This window comes from Mixophyes fleayi, chromosome 3 (assembly GCF_038048845.1).
Source record: "Mixophyes fleayi isolate aMixFle1 chromosome 3, aMixFle1.hap1, whole genome shotgun sequence".
NCBI lineage: Eukaryota > Metazoa > Chordata > Amphibia > Anura > Limnodynastidae > Mixophyes > Mixophyes fleayi.
The window spans coordinates 318,129,535-318,148,913 of record NC_134404.1 but is presented as its reverse complement, the minus strand read 5'-3'; the positions used below and the strand labels follow the sequence as shown (position 1 = coordinate 318,148,913).

Genomic DNA, 19,379 nt, shown 5'->3' with positions numbered 1-19,379 from the left:
ATAGACTATAGGTTCTTTTCTGGGCCATCTTCCTCTCTACCTCCATAGTTCTGCTGGGAGGTATCAAGTAATTTGATCTTTGACTAACACCACATTATACCAGCTTGTGCGAGTAACTTGTGCAAAATATATTGCATAAGCTTATCCCAAATGCATTATACCAACCTGTGGCATCTTCTTAAACTGTGTGCTCAATACATAATTCCAGCCTGTGCCCAACACCACAGTAAGCCAACCTATGTCCAGTATGCTATACCAGTTTATGTCCAGTACGATAGATCAGCTTGCATCCATCACATTATATTAGACAATGCCCATCACTTCACTCTAGGCTTTGGCAACACCACATTAAACCAACCTATGCTGATCACTTTACACAAACCTGTGCCTCCACACATTATACCAGCTTTGACAATATATTACACCAACAGCATATGAAATCAGCCTGGGCCCACCACTTAATCAGGTATGTGCTAGACACATAACCCACTGTGTCCAACACCACGTCATTCCTGACTGTGCCCCCATAATTACACCTCCTTGTGTTCCCTTAAACACACCAGCCAACATCCTTATTACAGCAGCTAGCACCCCCATCATGTTACCAGAATGCCCTTTAACATGTTGTATTAGTCTATACCCAGTATTACACCAGCCATTGTCTCATCACTTTAGCGGCTTTGACCTCCATGTCATACTAGCCTATGACCAATATACCATCCTAAGCCTTATCATTAAACCGATGTGTATCCCCCCTCATTCCAGCTTACAGCCCTCAATATATCAACCTTTTTACCTCAATGCCATTCTGCAACCCTCAATATATCAGAATTTACTCCAGACTACACTAGTCTGCATCTCCTAAATATATCGGTCTGCACATCTCAATATATCAGCATTTGCCTTCATTATACCAGCATGTGCCCTACCATAAAACACTAGCACATCATCCTCCACTCTATCCCCCAGGGTTCCCACACCATTTCCTGAGCTATGGGTCTGTGGTAACTGATAGTGCACTCAGTGTGTTAAATAGGGACCATTCACATACTTTATCTTGCCAAAATACTTTGTGAAGAAGTCCCTTCTTCCTTTATCCTGTCCTCTCTATAGAGCTGCATGACCCCAACCTCTGCATATCCCATCTATATAAAAGTTGATTTACAGCATTATGCTAGACTTATAACAGACTTTAAGAGATAGCCAGCCATCCAAATATATAAAAACATAGATTTAATCATTTCAGTAGAATGAGTGAAATTATTTAACCTGCCATAGACGGGAACTGTTAAAGATGTCTTCTAGTTACAACTGAAAAGAAAATGGTGATATATGCCAATGTAAAATGCATAGTTTATCCTGTTTATCAGAATATCGTAAAACGCCATGATTTTGTGTTTTTATTGGCAAACCTTTAGTCACAGCACAGATTCTATTACCAGTTACTAGTTGTATGTTCCTTTAAAAAGATTTAATACAAAAATACAGGTTTACAACAGTTAAAATGGCCATTTTCAACCTCATACATACATACATAAATAGATTTACATATTTTACAAAGACTCCTTCCAAGGGATTTTGGAATTTAAATAAGTATCTAAATGAGTAGGAGAATTAACTGTCTATGCATGTTGGTTTGTCATTTACACTCAAATACTGGCAGGCAAATGTTGCAAGATGCAGATCAGCCCGTGTGCTCGGTTTTGGTCCAGTGTATAAGCTGTCTGTTTTGCAGTTGGAGGTGTAGGTGGTAAAGTTGTTCACTCTGTAAAGTTCTGCCTGAAGCTTGCAACAACCAAATTTGCTCATAAGCAGAAAGAAATCCCTTCGAAATGCTTTGGTAAAAATTGCATATAGAAATGGATTTGCACAGGAGTTCACAGGATAGAACAAAACCAGCAATATTTTTGAATTGGTCACTGTGATGAGAGGAACTTTAAAGGCTGCTGAAATGGCAAAGAATGATATAGGCGCCATACATGTAAAGTCAGTGAAGATGAGCACTGCCATTTTCTTGGCTATTTTTGTATCTTTGTTAGTTGGTGTGAGTTCTGGATTTTGGACAGCTATGTAAATTTTAATATAACAGGCACATATAATAATAAAGGCTAGAACATTGAGCACCAAGATGATGATTATATATGCTTGAGAAAGGGGTGTTTCTATGTCCATCGGTAGGCATATGCTGACTTTAATGTAATTGCTAACTCCAACAAGTGGCAGAAGTGCAATTAGAAGAGAAAATATCCAGCCTCCCAGCATAATCAGAATTGCGTGTCTTAGCCGGAGCTTTCTGTCAACTTGCATTGCGTAGGTTATTGTGTGCCATCGCTCTAGGGTAATTATAGTCAACGTGTAGACAGAGAGCTCACTTGCAAATACAGTAAAAAAACCAGCTGCGCTGCAGCCACTGCCTGTTTGCCAATCAATAGCGTGGTTATAATACTGACTTTTAGTCTTGGAGTCGACTGATGCAATTAGCAATAAATAAATGCCCATACAGAAATCTGCAAAGGACAGATTGCACATTAGGAATCGAGGAACAGTGAGTTTGTAGTGACTTGTCAGCAGGACTAACAGAACCACAGCATTCCCTGCAATAGCTAGTATACTAATAAACCAGATCAGCACTCGAAGAAAGTCATATCCCATGATGTCCTCACAAGGGTTAAACGCATCTGGCGCTGGCTTGCATTGGAGTGTTCTAGGTTGACACAAGAATTCATAGTCCTCAGTCAGTTCAGCACTGGAAAAAAAAAATAAACATTTTTTAATCTTTATAGTAAAAAGTTGAGGTTTTCCACATACTGAAGGCTTTTATTTATTGGTTTATACATGACCTTCTGCAAACCTTGTTAAATATGCTACATTGTATTTATGAATTCTTCACTAAGGCCTTTACAATGATCAACCACAACATTAAAACCACCTGCTTAATATTGAGTAGGTTCCTCCTTGTGCCGGCAAAACACCTCTGACCCGTCGAGGCATGGACTCCACATAACATCTGAAGGTGTCCTACGGTATCTGGCCCCAAGACGTTAGCAGCAGATCCTTTAAGTCATGTAATTTTTGAGGTGGGGCCTTCATGGCTTGGACTTGTTTATCCAGTACATTCCACAGATGCTCGATCGGATCGAGATCTGGGGAATTTGGAGGCCAAGTCAACACCTTGAACTCTGTCATGTTCCTCAAACCATTCCTGAACAATGTTCGCAGTGTGGCAGGACGCATAATCCTGCTGAAAGAGGCCACTGCCATCACGGAATACTGTTCCCACGAAGGGGTGTACTTGGTCTACAACAATGTTTATGCAGGGTACGTGTCAAAGTAACATCCACATGAATGGCAGAACACTGCCCAGAGCATGACACTACCTCCGTCGGCTTGTCTTCTTCCCATAGTGCATCCTGGTGCCAACTCTTCCCCAGGTAAGCGACAAAAACACTCACCCGGCCGTCCACATGTTCTGACAACTTTCTATCATAGCCAGCACTAACTTTTACAGCAATTAGTGTAAGCTTTTAGTATCTTATAAGCAGGACCCTCTTCCCTTATTTTTCTTTATACCATTTCTTCTCCTCCAATGTTCACTGTACTTGCTATGCTTGGAGTTATTGGAATTTTTTTTTCTTCTTTTTTGCGTTCTGCGCTGTTGTACCCTGTATGGTCTACTGTTTGTATTTTGTAAGGCGCTGTGGAAATCCTGTGGTGCCATATAAATAAAGGATAATAATTAGTACTACAATGGCTCTTCTGTGGAATTGTACCAGACGTACTAGTTTTCGCTCTCCATGTGCATCAATGAGCATTGGGCGCCCCCATGACCTTGTCGTCGGTTCACTGGTTGTCCTTACTTGGACCGTGTTTGGTAGGTACTAATCACTGCATACTGGGAACACCCCACAAGACCTTTAATTTTGGAGATGCTCTAACCCAGTCAGTCTAGCCATCACCATTTGGCCCTTGTCAAAGTCGTTAAGATCCTTGCGCTTGCCCATTTTTTTCCTGCTTCCAACTCATCAACTTCAAGAACTGACTGTTCACTTGCTGCCTAATATATCCCATCCATTGACAGATGCCATTGTGATGAGATAATGTTATTCAGTTGTCATTGGTTTTAATGTTGTGATTGATTGGTGTATATTGTACCGTTAGATGCAACATACCCTTTAATATTCTGGTGGTGCCATTAAGTGAGCAAATCTGGATATACAGCCTTAATGCTCCAATCCATGTTCAATTTAGCCACACGCGGCCAAATTGGGAAGATATGTGAGAAAGTGGTCAGAAAACGACTGCACACACATGGTCATTGTCCAACTGTATTTTTCATCTGTTCCAATCAACGTCCGAAAGATCCTAATCAGTGGTTGATTTGTCATCAGCTGTCTTTTTTCAGGCTTATACACTGCAATTTTCCATTAACTAGGTCTAAACCAAGCTGAAATGACCAGTAAGATAGAAGTTTGTATGGTCACCTTACTGCACAAAGTAGCGAGGACTGAACTAATTAATTGATGACGAGGGTGTTTTTTTATTTAACATCCGTTAATGCATTCCTTCCACATAACAACAATAGAAAGTCAAGTGGACAATATGGGAGCAGAGCATTTTAACTGGTAGAAATCATTTTGTTGTAGAGTCAGAAACAGTTTAATAATATCTGATGCTTTTCAGTGTGCGTTTAAATCTAACATGGGCACTATATGTGTGGAGTTTGTATGTTCTTCCTGTGTTTGTCTGGGGTTTCTTCCACAGATCAAAAAGATATTGGTAGTTGACTCCTCTGTCAACCACTTTGTAATATGTAGGCTATATTCGACATTCTGGGAATATGCTATTTATGGTTCATTCATTTTAAAAAAAAACATTTTTAAATGAATTATCTCTTGTAGTTTTGCCATAGTATTTTATAGCTATGTCCTTAATAGAAACATTGATAGGACATTTATGTTGGCTTCTTGGTTTTGTATGATGCGCACAACACTTGCAATATGACGTCACTGATATGATGGTCCTCATCAGGCTAAAATAAGGTCTCCTCCAAAAAGAGTAGTATTACATATAGTGCCTGACATGACAGTGATAGTTTAGGCAGAGTTTATTTTAATTACATTGGGACACTACACAAAGCTCCTATTTGGACACAGTTCCATCCAATCCAGAGAGCTCAACAGAGATGTGTCCCAAGGCAATGAATATTCACAACTTTACCTCCTCATAAAAAGATATGCTTTTAAAGTAGAATTTTTTGCAGGAGAATATTTACTAATCGGTATTTTAAAGTAATCTGAAGGTTGACAGCCCTTTCAAAGCAAACCTGTTTTATGATATTTTCATATAAAATGAATTGCATTGATTTTACTTTAAGGTGATATCAGGTGTGCTAGTGATTTTCCATTTAAAAAAAAAAAAAAGCCGCTGGGGATCAATTGCTACCATGCTGACACATCAAAGTGAAAGGGGAATGGTGCATAGAAGTGATAGTGAGCTATGAATGCTTTTCTAACTGGAAAAAGGCTAGCATTAAAAGCGCTTGTCTAATGCATGATGGCAGTCAAGTGGTAAGGAGATGGTCAGTACATGACAACCAGCATCATTTAACTGCACAAGGTCTTTAAACCTATTGCTGCAAACATTTAACACAGAAAATTATTAGAAAACTGAAATGTTTTCCTTATACCCAAAGTAGTCTGAACCGTGTATGGTAACCATATTTTGTGTAGTGTTTTTTTTCTATTTTTTATGAAAAATGATAGTGACTCACTTTTACTTACTTTGTGTCATTCATTTGTTTCCGTGCCATATTATCACATTGGTTTGATAGGTTTCCAAAATAGGGAAGGGTGGGATTTAAACTGGGGGAAGAAGACAACAGAACAAAATAGAAAAATTAACCCACCCATCTGAAATCATGTGATTCATTTCATTATATACTATAATCTGAAATATTTTAGTTATGTTGTATTATCTCTTTTAAATGCTGTAATTTTTGCAAAAAACAGAATTGTATTCTGACACTTGGTAGCATAATTATTCATTTCAGATAGGATTACAAAGCACTAAATGTATACTGTATTTATTTTTACTTGTTTGCAGTGCTATAAACATTCTAAATACAGTGGGCGAAATTTAAGTGATGCTATTTTTCCTGCTATTACATTTTTTTGCTTAAAGTACTGAATGTACTATTCAGAAAATCTTTTAATGCCATAAATATAAGATTTGAAAAATAGTGTTAAAACGTATGTGGTTAACTTGATACAAGAAATGTTTTAAAGAATTATACTACAATTAAGTTTTTAAAGAAATATGTAAACATTAAAAACACTGTTCATTCAGTAATGTTAGTTTCAGATATTAATTTTCCATATTGTATGTATAGCAAGAAATATGTCCTGAATATGAATTAATGCTTATATAGTATGATTATTTTTGTATTTTACGGCAATCATAATTATTTAAACCTATAACATTTGTAATTTTCAACTCTAGGATAAGAAAATATTCTTTATTTGTGGTATATTTATCCATTATAATTCTGTTTTGATATTGGTAAAACGATTATATTATAAAACACTTTACCTACATAATAAAGGAAAGATTAATATTTCCCTTTTTTATTAATAGTGTAATCAGAAATAAACATTTCTTCTTGCATGCGCCAGTATTAAGAAGATTTGCAAGTTTTTTTTAAAATGGAATGTTCATGAATTTCACCCAGTATGTACATTCACTCAGGTAGAAAAGGAAATGCTACCTTAAACCTAAAAACAGCATTGAACTCCATATACAGTCCTATGTGGGCTGGCCTGAGAATTGGTGTTAAACCCACATTGCACTGAATGTACTAAAGCTATATAAATATATATTGAAAAAAATATCAGGAGCGCAGACAGATCACTTTTTGGTAACTTTCTAGTTTTACACTAAATGGATCAAAACAACTATGGGTAATGTGTTTTGTTTTTTTTTTTTGCATGTTTAAATCTTTTTGAATAGAAGTGAATTATTTAAATAGCTTCCTAAAGAATCTCATGACACCTTTGCCAAAAAAAAGCAATTCATAAAGTTACAAAACTAGTTTTAAAACATTTTCATTATAACAAACGCCTGAAAAAACTAAAATGTGGTCTGGCTTTGAAGGTATAAGAAGAACTTGAAGGGATTAAAGCATGTTGCTTTTTGTCATTGCAATAATATAATACACAAATAAACTGTGGCTCTATTCATGCGTAGAAAGCAGAAAAATGGTTTATGGTGTGTGTGTGCTTTAATTTGTTTTTTTACTTGAATATATGGTACACAGACTAAAACATTTGTTGTATAAGCATTGAATTAGCACAATAATTGTAAGGATATATTTCTGGTGTTGCACTAGTTGCATGACTGTTTCAGAATGCAATCTATCATATAATAAAACACACAATTGTTTTTTTTCTAGGGGAAGGTCAGGGGGCACATTTCTTTAGACAAACATGTAACAAAAGTTTCAAAAAAGTCCAGATCTGATGACATGCATTAAATATATTTTCTTAACTAGTTGCTTTAGTTTAGATTCACCTCCCAAGTTTGTATTTTTTTTGTCGTTAATTACACAACTGAACCTATAATTTTGAGATATGAGGGCAAAATACACTTCATAGTAATGTAACTTTTTAATGCAGATTTGCTTTAAAAAAATAAAAATAAATTAACTGGGTTTTTTTTGTTTTTTTTGGTAATGTGTTAGTGTCCTTATTTAATAATACAATAATTTACAACTATTTATTTTTTCTGGTGCCAATTTTCATATATTAAAACAGTTTTTAATGTATACATTTATAATCTAGAGAATTATTGGCGGTATTGTAGTCTTGGTTTGTAAAAACAATATTGCTATACGCTGGAAAATAGTTAAACATTAGTTAATTTATTATGTTTTGTTGCTTCTTTTGTTGTTGCTGGTTTGTAGTAGAGGAAAAATAACAATGGTCATCTATCTTAATTGAGGGGTATAATTTTTCTTATTGTGTGTATGTATATCTGTGTGTATATATATGTATGTGTATATATATATATATATATATATATATATATATATATATATATATATATATGTGTGTGTGTATATATGTATGTATATGTGTATACAAGTTAACCCGTGCATGATACTCATGCATTCTAGTCAAATCAAGCTACTTAAGGTGTTACAAAGGTTCTTGTCATGCATTTGGGCCATAGCCCAGGCCTCCTCAGGGGAAGAGCGTTACTTCCCGACGTAAGCGCCCTTTTTTTAACGTGGTTTTGTCCACATGTCACCACCTCATCATTCTTCTCCATCACCTCATCCTTCATTTCCATCGCCACATCTATCCAGATGTCTATCCAGACACAGGGATCTCTCTCAGCGGTCCTGAGTATCACACTCCTCTCGCTCTGTCACCCCCGGCAACCACCAACCACTCCCCACTGTCACCCCCGGCAACCACCAACCACTCCCAATTGTCACTTCTCCTTCAAGAAATATATATATTTTTTTAAAATCTTTATAAACACTTTTAACAATTAACAAATTAAATTAACAAATTAAAAACATCTTAGTATACCAAGTTTTAGCCCTTTCTGAATTTTTTTTTCCACACAAACTAAGAATTTAGTAGGTCAGTGTATAACTCCGCCCAGCAGGTGGCGCTGCAGCTTGGTTTTATTTTTTCCACACACACAGACTAACACACGCCACTAAGCATTTATATTATAGAGATATATATATATATATATATATATATATATATATATATATATATATCTGTATTTGAGGATGTTTGGATTAATTTTATGAACTGTTATATCTTGCTGCTAGTTTCTGTGTCATACTGATCTTGATTGGGTCATTTATTCTGTATTAACTCTATATTTGGGGGCTGGACTATGTCATCTTGTATAGTGGTATTATGTATAGAAATCTCGTATGTATTTATTATTAAATTACTTACCTTTTGGCTGATTTTGGGAGGTTCTTATTATCGGGAAGCAGTATATAATGTATAGCTCCGGTAGTTTTTAGACTTTTTTGGGCATTAGTATATATACATAGTACTTTTTGGCTTATTGGCTTTGATTAGGTCTTTTGATATTCAGGCTCTGTATTTTGGTGGAAGCTGATGCGAGTAGGTTCCCATGTGCCAGTTCCAGAGAGTTTTCTGAGGGGACCACTGCAAGCGTTTTCTATACAGATAAGCCTGTTTTACTTTACCCGATGTACGGGCATTTTATTGCTTTTTATGGATCTAGGCTGTAATTAAATTGGATTATATCCTATATAATAAGCCTGTCTTTCATGCACGCATTATTGACTCTATTTATATGGAGTTCATACATTAGGATGCAAAATAACAATTATAAGAATATATGGTCTTTCCAGTTAAAAATTTAGACAACATTGTCAGGATCTATAAAATCACAGTATTATTGTTAATATTGCACCATTCATATTACACAGCATCATACATCGGTGTACTGCAAACATTTAAAAAAATTAATTTGGTAAACCTGGTCTCACTGTCACTCTTATTCAGTTGTACAAATTGAGCATTGGGGACCAAAACCAAGTGCTCTTAGCCCGGTCATCAAACTATAATTTTTCTAACAGACATGGATTTGTTAATTCTGATTTTGTATTTATAAGGTAAATAAATGGTGAGTTCTTATGCAGACTTAAGCAATATTTATAATCAACTTACACAATCTACTATAGAATGTTTCTATTACTTTATAAAATGACACATGTCTGATGGTTACCCTCTCTCAAGTGGCTAAACTAAATCATAGGGTAATTGCATGAATGAAGCTTCGGAAGAAATGAATTCTACAGAATATAAATTTACCACAAAGGTGGACTATTTATTTAAAAGAAGAACCATTCTTTCCAGTGCACTATTTATCATGTACTGTCACTATGAGGAAAGGAATAACATTTTGCAAAAACATTAAGCTTTCTGTAAATTTAGAAAATATATGTATGTTGTGTTTACAAAATACTGCAGCATAGGATATGGAATGAATTCTAAAAATGAATATGTGAAGCAAACGAGTTCAATGTGTAAACAGATTGCAAAGTAATAAATTGTCAGCTACTAGCAGACTGGTAGAAAAAAAAAAAAATACCATTTATTTTATCATTGTAATGATCAGTGTTGGTAATGGAGTATTGCTGTATATGTCTGTGCAGGATTAAAACAACTGTATTTGGCTAAATTGGATGCCAGCTAACTAATCCCTTAGTTTTATATAATTATGGATTACAAATAGTAATCTATTATAATAAAATAGTAAAAACTATTTATGTAAATCTGTAATTGGAAAGATTGAAATGAGGCATAGTTGCTTTATGATGTTACTCTCTAATTTACAATGTGTTTGGAGGGTTGAGGCATCACTCATCCTCTGCCTCTGTACAATGCATTCTAACCGAGAACTTAGTAACGCACTAGATGGGATCTGCTTTATAATACGGGGAGGGGGATTGAATTTATTTATATTAGGGATCATAAGGAATGTTCCTAGCTACTCCAATGTTTGAGGCAGCCACTGAACTGGTGTCTCTCTCACTTTTTCAAACTACAAGCCCCAGCATGCTTTGCCAGCCAGTAGCTGGCAGGGTATACTGAGATTTATAATTTCATAACACCTGGAGTGTTACAGATTATACAGACCTGCTCTGTTTCAAGCCAAATTCTTTACTTTTCCTGCCCCTATAATGAGGCTTTAGACTTGTGTAGCCAGATGCTCATTACTTGGCTGGTCATATTCCTCTCAAAACTTTCTGGCTTCTACAAAAAAAAAAGCAGTTTATCTGGTTTGGTCCACACTACAGGTCTGAATCCTGCAAAGATCCAAAAAAACTGGTCGACTGGGAGAGCCATAGTCCAAACTCTTCCCACTGGCTTGTATAGCCTGGACCATAGCAAATGTAAGATAGATAAAAAAGGGGAGGCGCTCTCAAACAAATATTGCAGCACCTCTAGAAATAAATCTTGGTAAACAATAAGGGAGGAGGGCGCAAAATAATTAACAGAAACAGATGATAATATGTTTGATTATGTTTATAGCTCTTTTGGATGATTAAATTGTGTCAAAAATAGGATAAGAGATGTCCAAAAAAACCTGTCAGCATAAAGGAGTTAAATGATCTTACCCTATATGACCCTGATCGCTGATCCCGGGACTTGATCTGATTGATTTTCTTCTATAACTCTCAGTCAGCAGTGGCTGAACTTGTTGTGAAATTCAAAGTTACTCCAGGAGAAATCCGGACAGGTTGTTCTAGTGAAATCCTATTCTTATTCCTCAGCGTTCTGATAGCCAAACGTCCCGCCGCACACAGCAAGCAGGATGATGTAATACAGACTACGGTGGCTGAGTTGAGTCTAAGTTAAACCAACGCGTTTCATCCGATATTGGACTTTCAAGGATGTTATGGGGTGAATAGAGAAGGTCTTATAAAGAGCCTGCTAAGTCCCGATTGGTTGGGCACCATTTTAAACATTTAGTTTGATTTCCCTAAGAATTTTTATTGAATAAAATAATAACATATAGTACCAAAATGTTATTAAAATGTTAAAAGTAAGAAAAAATGATTGAATATAAAATAATTAAAATGATTAAAATTAGATCTTTAAAAATGACCCCTAATCGAAGTCACTATTTAAACCATATGGTATCAAAGTTTTAACCATATAAATCCAATTGGTTTCTTGGCGTGAGATGTTTGATATATAATCTCCACCTCTCCAATAATGGTTTACTTTCTGAATCCCCAAAAATTTAAGTTTGTTGGGGTTACATGTGGAGTTATTGGAAAAGTGATTGGGAACGCTGTGAGTATTCAATTTTCTTTTAATATTATATAGATGCTCCACAATTCTTATTTTTAGAATGCGTTGAGTCCTTCCTATGTATTGAACACCACATTCACATTCCAACATGTAAACAACTCCCTGCGTGTTGCAGGTAATATGCTTTTTTATATTGAATAATTTCCCATTTGAAGTTGATTTAAAAGTAGTGGTGGCTTTTGTTTGAGAAATATTTAAATCTCTACACGCCTTACAATTGTTGACAGTGATAAAAATGATGATTTTTCCTTTTGTAATGGGATGTAGCTGTTGGTAAGTATCTGTTTCAAATTTTCAGCTTTTCTATAGACAATGTTTGGTTTATTGGGTATTGAATCTTTTATTTCTTGATCTAATTTTAAAATTGGCCAGTGTTTCTGGATAATCTTCTCAATATCTATGGAATTGCTATTATATTGAGTGATAAATGGGATTTCTGGAACTTTTTGAACTTTCTCATATGTTGACAGTGATAAAAAAAATCAAACATATTATCATCTGTGTCTGTTAATTATTTTGCGCCCTCCTCCCTTATTGTTTACTAAGATGGCAAATGTAAGGTTTAATGACTTCACAAATTTGAATAGTTTCCTCTTCCTATGATCTCCAGACCTGTCACAGCTTTCTCAAGGTGCAGTTCCATCAGTATTTGCAGAAAACACATTTTCACTACTAATGTTATAATATTTCAACAAAGTGATTTCATCCCTTTTGAGAGCAATTGTCTCAGTAATCAGTTCTCTAAGGGGCTCATTACCTCCACTCTCTGCTACTGCTAATTGCACAGAGCAACTCCAAAGATCCATATGAACTAAAATGGAAACCAAATTGGGGAAATCCTTGAACCCAGAGGACTGGATGACATTTGAGAGGGAAACAAATTATTAACCCGATAGCACTATGTCCCTGTGAAAAACAAAACTTGGAACATGTTTCCTAATACATCTGTTATATGTTGTAGGGAATGATTCTTTTTGCACATGTAGTAGAGCTGCATCAGGATCCAGCCTTTATAGATGGAAATCAGAAATGTAATCTTTAGCATCATATTGGTCCTGATCTCGATTAAAATCCCTATGTTGGATATTCCCAAACAACAAAACAAACTCATTAGGCATATTCAGAGTGCAACCTCCTGCCAAATGCTGCTTCTGGAAGGACCTGTCCACCCCATTCTTAGAGCTTCAAGGCTAATAATAAGCATGTATTACTTACCAAATGGAATTTGTGATAAAGCCCAGGGCACCCAAATGTTATGGAGCAAGACAGAATAGTGACAGAATGCTGCTCACAATCAGTCCCCTTTACTAGCGTTTGGCTTCAGAGTGGATCCCCACACACACCTGCTTTTTTTATTTTCCCTCTTGAGTCTTTAACCCCAACCCCATGTTTCCTTACTCCTTTTTTATCGTTCCATATATACACTATATGGACAAAAGTATTCGGACGCTTGACCGTTACACCAACAGGGACTGTAGTGACATTGTATTCAAACACATTTTACTTTAATATGGAGTTGATCCCCCTTTTGCAGCGATAACAGCTTCCACTCTTCCTGGAAGGCTTTCCACAAGATGTTGGAGTGTTTCTGTGGAAATTTGTGCCCATTCATTCTGTAGAGCATTTGTGAGGTCAAACACTGATGTTGGACGATGTGATGAAACGAGGTATTAATATCACCTCAAATAGTCTGCACCTCTTTTCTCACAAACTGGACTATAAAAACATATAATTTTTCTAGCCCTCTTGTTCCCCATAATTGTCAATCATATTTAAACTTGTATATATATTCTATTTGTAAGTAGTTAAAATGTCTGACAGTATGGTTTTCTTATCTTGCAGACTCGTCCATTGTTTCAGCCTAGGCAAAAGGATTATTGCCCACAGATAGATCTTTAATTAGAGGACTGCATTGTGTATTTAAATGTAATGTGTCTAGATTGTGACCTCACTTGTTTAAAAAAACTTTTGCTGTATAGCCACAGATCAATACCTGTCCCTAATTAAATCAAGAGTGGCGCATCTGCTATCCTTTTGTCTCCATGTTTTCTGTGCTTACCTTTTCACAGGTAAAGGACAAATCAGTCCTGAAACGCATAAGGAGGTCATTTTTGCCTGTAAAAACCAGCTCCAGAAACAGCAAAGGGACATTCACTACCAAGTGATAGCTGAAGTCAGGCTGGTGTTGAGATCTAGACCTCTGCCCCTGACAGGAAAGAGACAATCGGTCCTTGGAGTACTGATCTACCTCGCCAGGTCTTGGGGAACTGTGTCTGCCAAAAGCAGAGTGACTGACTCAGGACCACTGCCTTGCTGGTAGCCTCAAATGAGAGAGGGGGAGAAGCTTGGATGGATAGACAGCAGTCCCTGAAAGTGACTAGGGTACTGGTGAGGTGTTTTATACCCAGTACGTTGAGGTGTTTTATACCCAGTACGTTGTCTGTGCCAGACTGTAGTGTTATTGGTTGCAAGTTATTATTTAAATATGTTTATCGCTGTTTGGTGCTTTCATTTTGTTAAATAAACTTATTTATTTTATTTTGGATATTTGCTGAGGTGATTTTGAACCTTGGATAGGTACCGGGTAGGCCAGCTGTGCAGCGCAGAGGGTTACATTAAACCCTGTATTTTAACAGACGAGAAGGCATGGCTTGCAATCTCCATACCAGTTCATCCCAAAGATGTCCGATGGGGTTGAGGTCGGGGCTCTGAGTGGGCCAGTCAAGTTCTTTCACACCGAACTTGTCAAACCATGTCTCTGTAGTGCCTGCTTTATGCACTGGGGCACAGTCATGTTGGAATAGAAAAATGCCTTCCACAAGGCACAAAGTTGGAAGCAAAGCATGGTCCAAAATGACTTGGAATGCTGAAGCATTAAGATTGCCCTTCACTGGAGATAGGGCCCCTAGCCTAGACCTTGAAAAACAGCCCTATACCATTATCCCTCCTCCACCAAACTTCACAGTTGGCATAATGCGGTCAGGCAGGTAACCTCCTGGCATCTGCCAAACCCAGACTCGCCCTTCTGACTGCCAGAGAACTGCAATTCATCACTCCACAGAACACATTTCCACTGCTCCACAGTCAAGTGTTGGTGTTCTTTATTGGTCTTGGTGATGTGAGGCTTGCATGCAGCTGTCCAGATATGGAAAAACCATTCCATTGAGCTCCCGCTGCACAATTTTTGTGCTTACATTAATGCCAGTGGAAGTTCGGAACTCTTCAGCTATGGAATCAACAGAGCGTTTGTGAATTTTGTACGCCTTAGTAGTCTGTCGTTGACCCCGCACATGTGCTTTTAAATGGTCTTCTGCTTTGTGGCTGAGTTGCTGTTGTCCCTAAATTTTTCCACTTTCTAATAATATCACTTACAGTTGACCATGAAATATCCAGCAGGGGTGACATTTCATGAACCGTCTTTTATTGCAAAGGTGGCATCCTATCACAGTACAATGCTTCACGGAGCTATTCAGAACAACCCATTTTGTATCAAATGTTTTCAGATGGAGAATGCATGGCTAGGTGCTTGTTTTTTATACACCTCTGGCAACAGGTCTGATTGAAACACCTCTATTTAATAATTAACAGGTGTGCCCAAATTCTTTTCTCCATATAGTGCATATAAGTTTAAATATAAGTTGCACTAGTTTCCCTAGTGTAGGACAATGACTACACAAGATTCTGTATTTCTTTATTTTACAGTGTTTGCAATTCGGTTCTTGTCATGCCTTTGATTTGTTTCTCATAAACTGGTTCGATGGAAGCTCTGTACCCGCTTCTGAAATAAAAATAAGATTGTTTTTCTTTTTATCATGATTCTGTTGACCTTAGAGGTAGAACTGCTCTCACCACCTCAGTGGCTAAGCTACCCTTTAGAGACAGAACCCTCACCACATTGCTGCTTTATACCTTAGCAGACGGCAGAGGGTTGTGGCATCTCCTATTCCTCAGACTGCGCTTTGACTTAATAGCCCAGCTCCAAACTTCCAGTGTATCAGACAGGAGCAGCTTCACAGTTGCTGATGCTCATCCATGACTGTAGCTGGCGCTCTGTGAGGGTGCTACAGGACATTAAAAACACTAAATGAGTGACTTTGTCACGCATTTAGTGGTTTAGGCGCCCATAATGATTAGCACTCCTAGACAACTGCCTATGTTTGTGGTAGTGCCCTCTCTTGCATACACTTTTAATGCACACATCTGTGATGCCTTTAATAAACCATTCTAATAATACATTTGGCATCATGAATAGGATTTTGGCAAAATTAATTTAAAAATATATACTATGGGAGCATTGAGGATTTCCACTTTTTTATTTATTATTTTTTTACAATTAAACTGTCAACTTTTGCACCAAAAAATGAAGCTGATTATTATATAAAGCAGACTTTTTCAGTTATATAGTTTTTAATCAAAGCGCTCTAATACAGGAGGCTTAGAGCACCGACAATATTACTGAAGACACTTCGGTCTCTCAGCACTAGCACTGCAGGGTGTGGAGGAGAATTTGCTTTTATTACAGTTTGATGTCTGTTGCCAAGGAGAAAATAATATTGGTGATAGTTGGATTTAATTACCCACAGTGTGTCAAAATCATCTCAGGGGAGTATGTGTTGGATATGAGTTTCACTGCTACTTATTTCTCAAAACTAATTGGAATTGAGTAACATTTTCCTAAATAAAACAGTTGAAGTAGGAAAAGCATGTGATCTATTAAAAATGTGTAATAAAGCATAATATATTAAGAAATAGCAGTTAATGTTTTTTTAAAAAATCACGTAATGAATACAAAGCTGCATAAACTTGTACATATCAATTTGAGGGGTTTGGTTTATGTCACAGGTATAGAAAGTATATCAGATCTTTGACAGGTTTTTCACAAGTAGTTAAAGTGGTCAATGCATCCAGTCACTGTTAAACACTAGAATGTGTGCTTTTATATTTTGTGCAAACCAACATGTGGAGTAATATAAACCCTTAGCTGATATAATTTGCAAGTGTGAAAGAAGTCTCTTACCATATAAAAGCAATAAACGCTGCAGGCCAGATTCATTTTTACGATACGCAGAATTTTTTTATTTGATTTTAACAGTTTCCTCAGGTCACAACTTCCTTGCCCCAAGAAGAAGAACTGTGTGAAGGAAGCAATTTTGGAGCCGGTATAACATAGTATGGGGCCTGACTTAAAAGCCAGCTTAAGTAATTGAGATGTATTAAACCCGAAAAATGATGATGCCACATCAGTTTGAATGAATTCATACCGAAAATTTGGAAATTGAGCAGACTTTAACAAATCACATTAATACCAGCAAATTCAAGTAAATTGGTGAATCACTATAGTCCTTGTCCATTTTTCATTGCAGGCACAGTAGGCTAAATAATGTTAACACTAAAAATCAAATGAGGTCATTTGCGAGGTGCAACACAGATCACTTTGGTTTTGCAGCGGAGCACATATCTGACACTTTAAGGTGTAAACCCACTTTGTGGATGCCTCTATAAACTTGAAGTGCATCATTTTATGCACTGAGTGGTCTGATTCTCCAGGGATGTTAATTTATTTGCCAAGTTTTTGGTGATTGTGGACCAATATTTGAATTAATTCACTTACAGTGAATCTCTGAAATTCAGATTTTTTTAAAAAGATTTATTTGAGATGTATGAAAACACAAATTAGAATACAATGTACGAATCAGGAATAAAATGGTGCACAAATAGTATGTCATGAGGGTATAAACTATAGGCCCTTGTGAAATTATGCAGTGGCATATCAGGATAGAGAAGATTTGGGGGGAACCAGCAGTGGAGACTGCACATCATCGCTGCAGAGGACAGGTTATCGTAACAAATGATATGAGCTTTGAGTAACATGTTTGTTAGCTGCTCCTATTAAACCTATAGAACCACATCATACCTTCACCATTAGCAGCCCATATTTTCCATAGTGTAGTATGTGCTCACCCATATTACATTTCCCAAAGGTCTTGTTAGCAATAGCATAGGTTTATATATGGATATTGGCAAACAGAAAAAATATGAGAATAATCCCTAAAACATAAATTATTATAATTGACTGGGACTTCTAGGAGTGGGAACAATAACATTAAGTGGCAACAGTAATAAAATACAATCCACAGTTGTGGCAGACAGGTAACAGAATCATAGGACTCACAAAGCGGGTCAGGCTAAACTGCAGACAAGGATAAAGGGAAACAAGCAGAGGTCAATATGATGGCAGACAGGATGTACAAGCATAAGTCACTACAGTTAGCAGAAAGTATAAATGGAAACATGGTATGGTTGAGGAAGGTGGCAGGAAAGAGTTGTCAGTAACGAGCAGTCTACAATGCGCTACAGAACATGAACACCTAGTAAAGCTAATGCTAATAAACAAGTGAAAGGCACTCATAGCCTAATAAATCCACAGTTTACTAATCCCACCAGCAGATAAGTTCAGCTGCTACATTGCTGATAACCAATGTCCAGAACCTGAGTCAGAGAATGTCAAGGCAACCAATATTACCAGTTTAAACAGACTGAGAAGCAGTGGAACTCCTGAGTCTGCCACAATTTCTATCCCAGCCTCTCAATGGAGGAGCTGCGTGGAATACTAGTGATATACTTCAGTGCTGTGCTTATAGAATATCCTGGAGAGTAACGATGCAAGGACAGGAGGTCAAGGCTCCTCTAGGAGGCAGCTTGTTGGCAATTTGCTGCGTTCAGTATGTGCCTAATTAGCTTCTTGAGGTTTCAGAGTTGTTTGAAATTGGAAGGTGGAGTAGGAAACACTGAGGGAAACTGGAGCTCATACCTCTAGTAATTGGTATGATGAGATTGCGGGTGCCTGCTCAATAGATAAGTTTGGCACAGATCCACCAAATATGTGCTTTTTGGGTACAAAGCCAACATAAATCTGAAGTATCTGAAGGAAAAAAGAGAATCCTGGAGGAGACCAGATACCACTGATGATAGTGAATAGGTATTTTCTTTTTTTTCGTGCACTGATTAAGCTTTAGGGTTTTTATTTCTCTAATAGCCAACCAGTCATCTGATTCACTCAGAGAGCCACCAGTATCAGACCAGGGGGTAAAAGTATTATGGTCTGTTTTTTTCAACTCGTCGGAAATCGGCGAGTTTAGAGCTAAAATTTAAATCGGCGTTGGCTTGTAAAGGCAAACTTGCCTTTACAAACCAGCACTTTACAAAGGAAACACTATAGGATGGTCAGAATGTAGATGGAATGCTTTTCATGAACAATCCTAAATACAGAAGATGTTATATTGACAGGTTTGATCTCAGATGCTTGGCATTCAAGAGTGGAGACTAAAGACACTTTAAGGTGCACAGATTCCATGTGCACTCACAGTTTGGAGAGAAGACATCTGTAAACATTGATGAGATCATAAAGGTGTGAATCCTGAAACAAGGATTTTTTTGCTGGGCCAAATTAACTGTGATATTGATTTCTGTAATACATTCAGAGAATTGCAGGTATCTGAA

At 36.9% G+C, this 19,379-nt stretch overlaps 1 protein-coding gene across 2 annotated transcripts in view; it reads right to left on the bottom strand.

Annotated features, from left to right (window-relative positions):
- Window positions 1–1,377: 1,377 nt before the first annotated feature.
- Window positions 1,378–19,379, bottom strand: part of LHCGR (luteinizing hormone/choriogonadotropin receptor) — a 130,695-nt gene continuing 112,693 nt past the window's right edge. For both annotated transcript variants that reach the window (XM_075204094.1, XM_075204095.1), the window contains 2 exons: window positions 5,781–5,861; window positions 1,378–2,746 (listed from right to left, as the gene is read on the bottom strand). In XM_075204094.1, coding sequence (XP_075060195.1) covers window positions 1,615–2,746; window positions 5,781–5,861 — 1,213 coding nt within the window. In that variant the 3' untranslated portion in view covers window positions 1,378–1,614. The remainder of the gene's footprint in view (window positions 2,747–5,780; window positions 5,862–19,379) is intronic.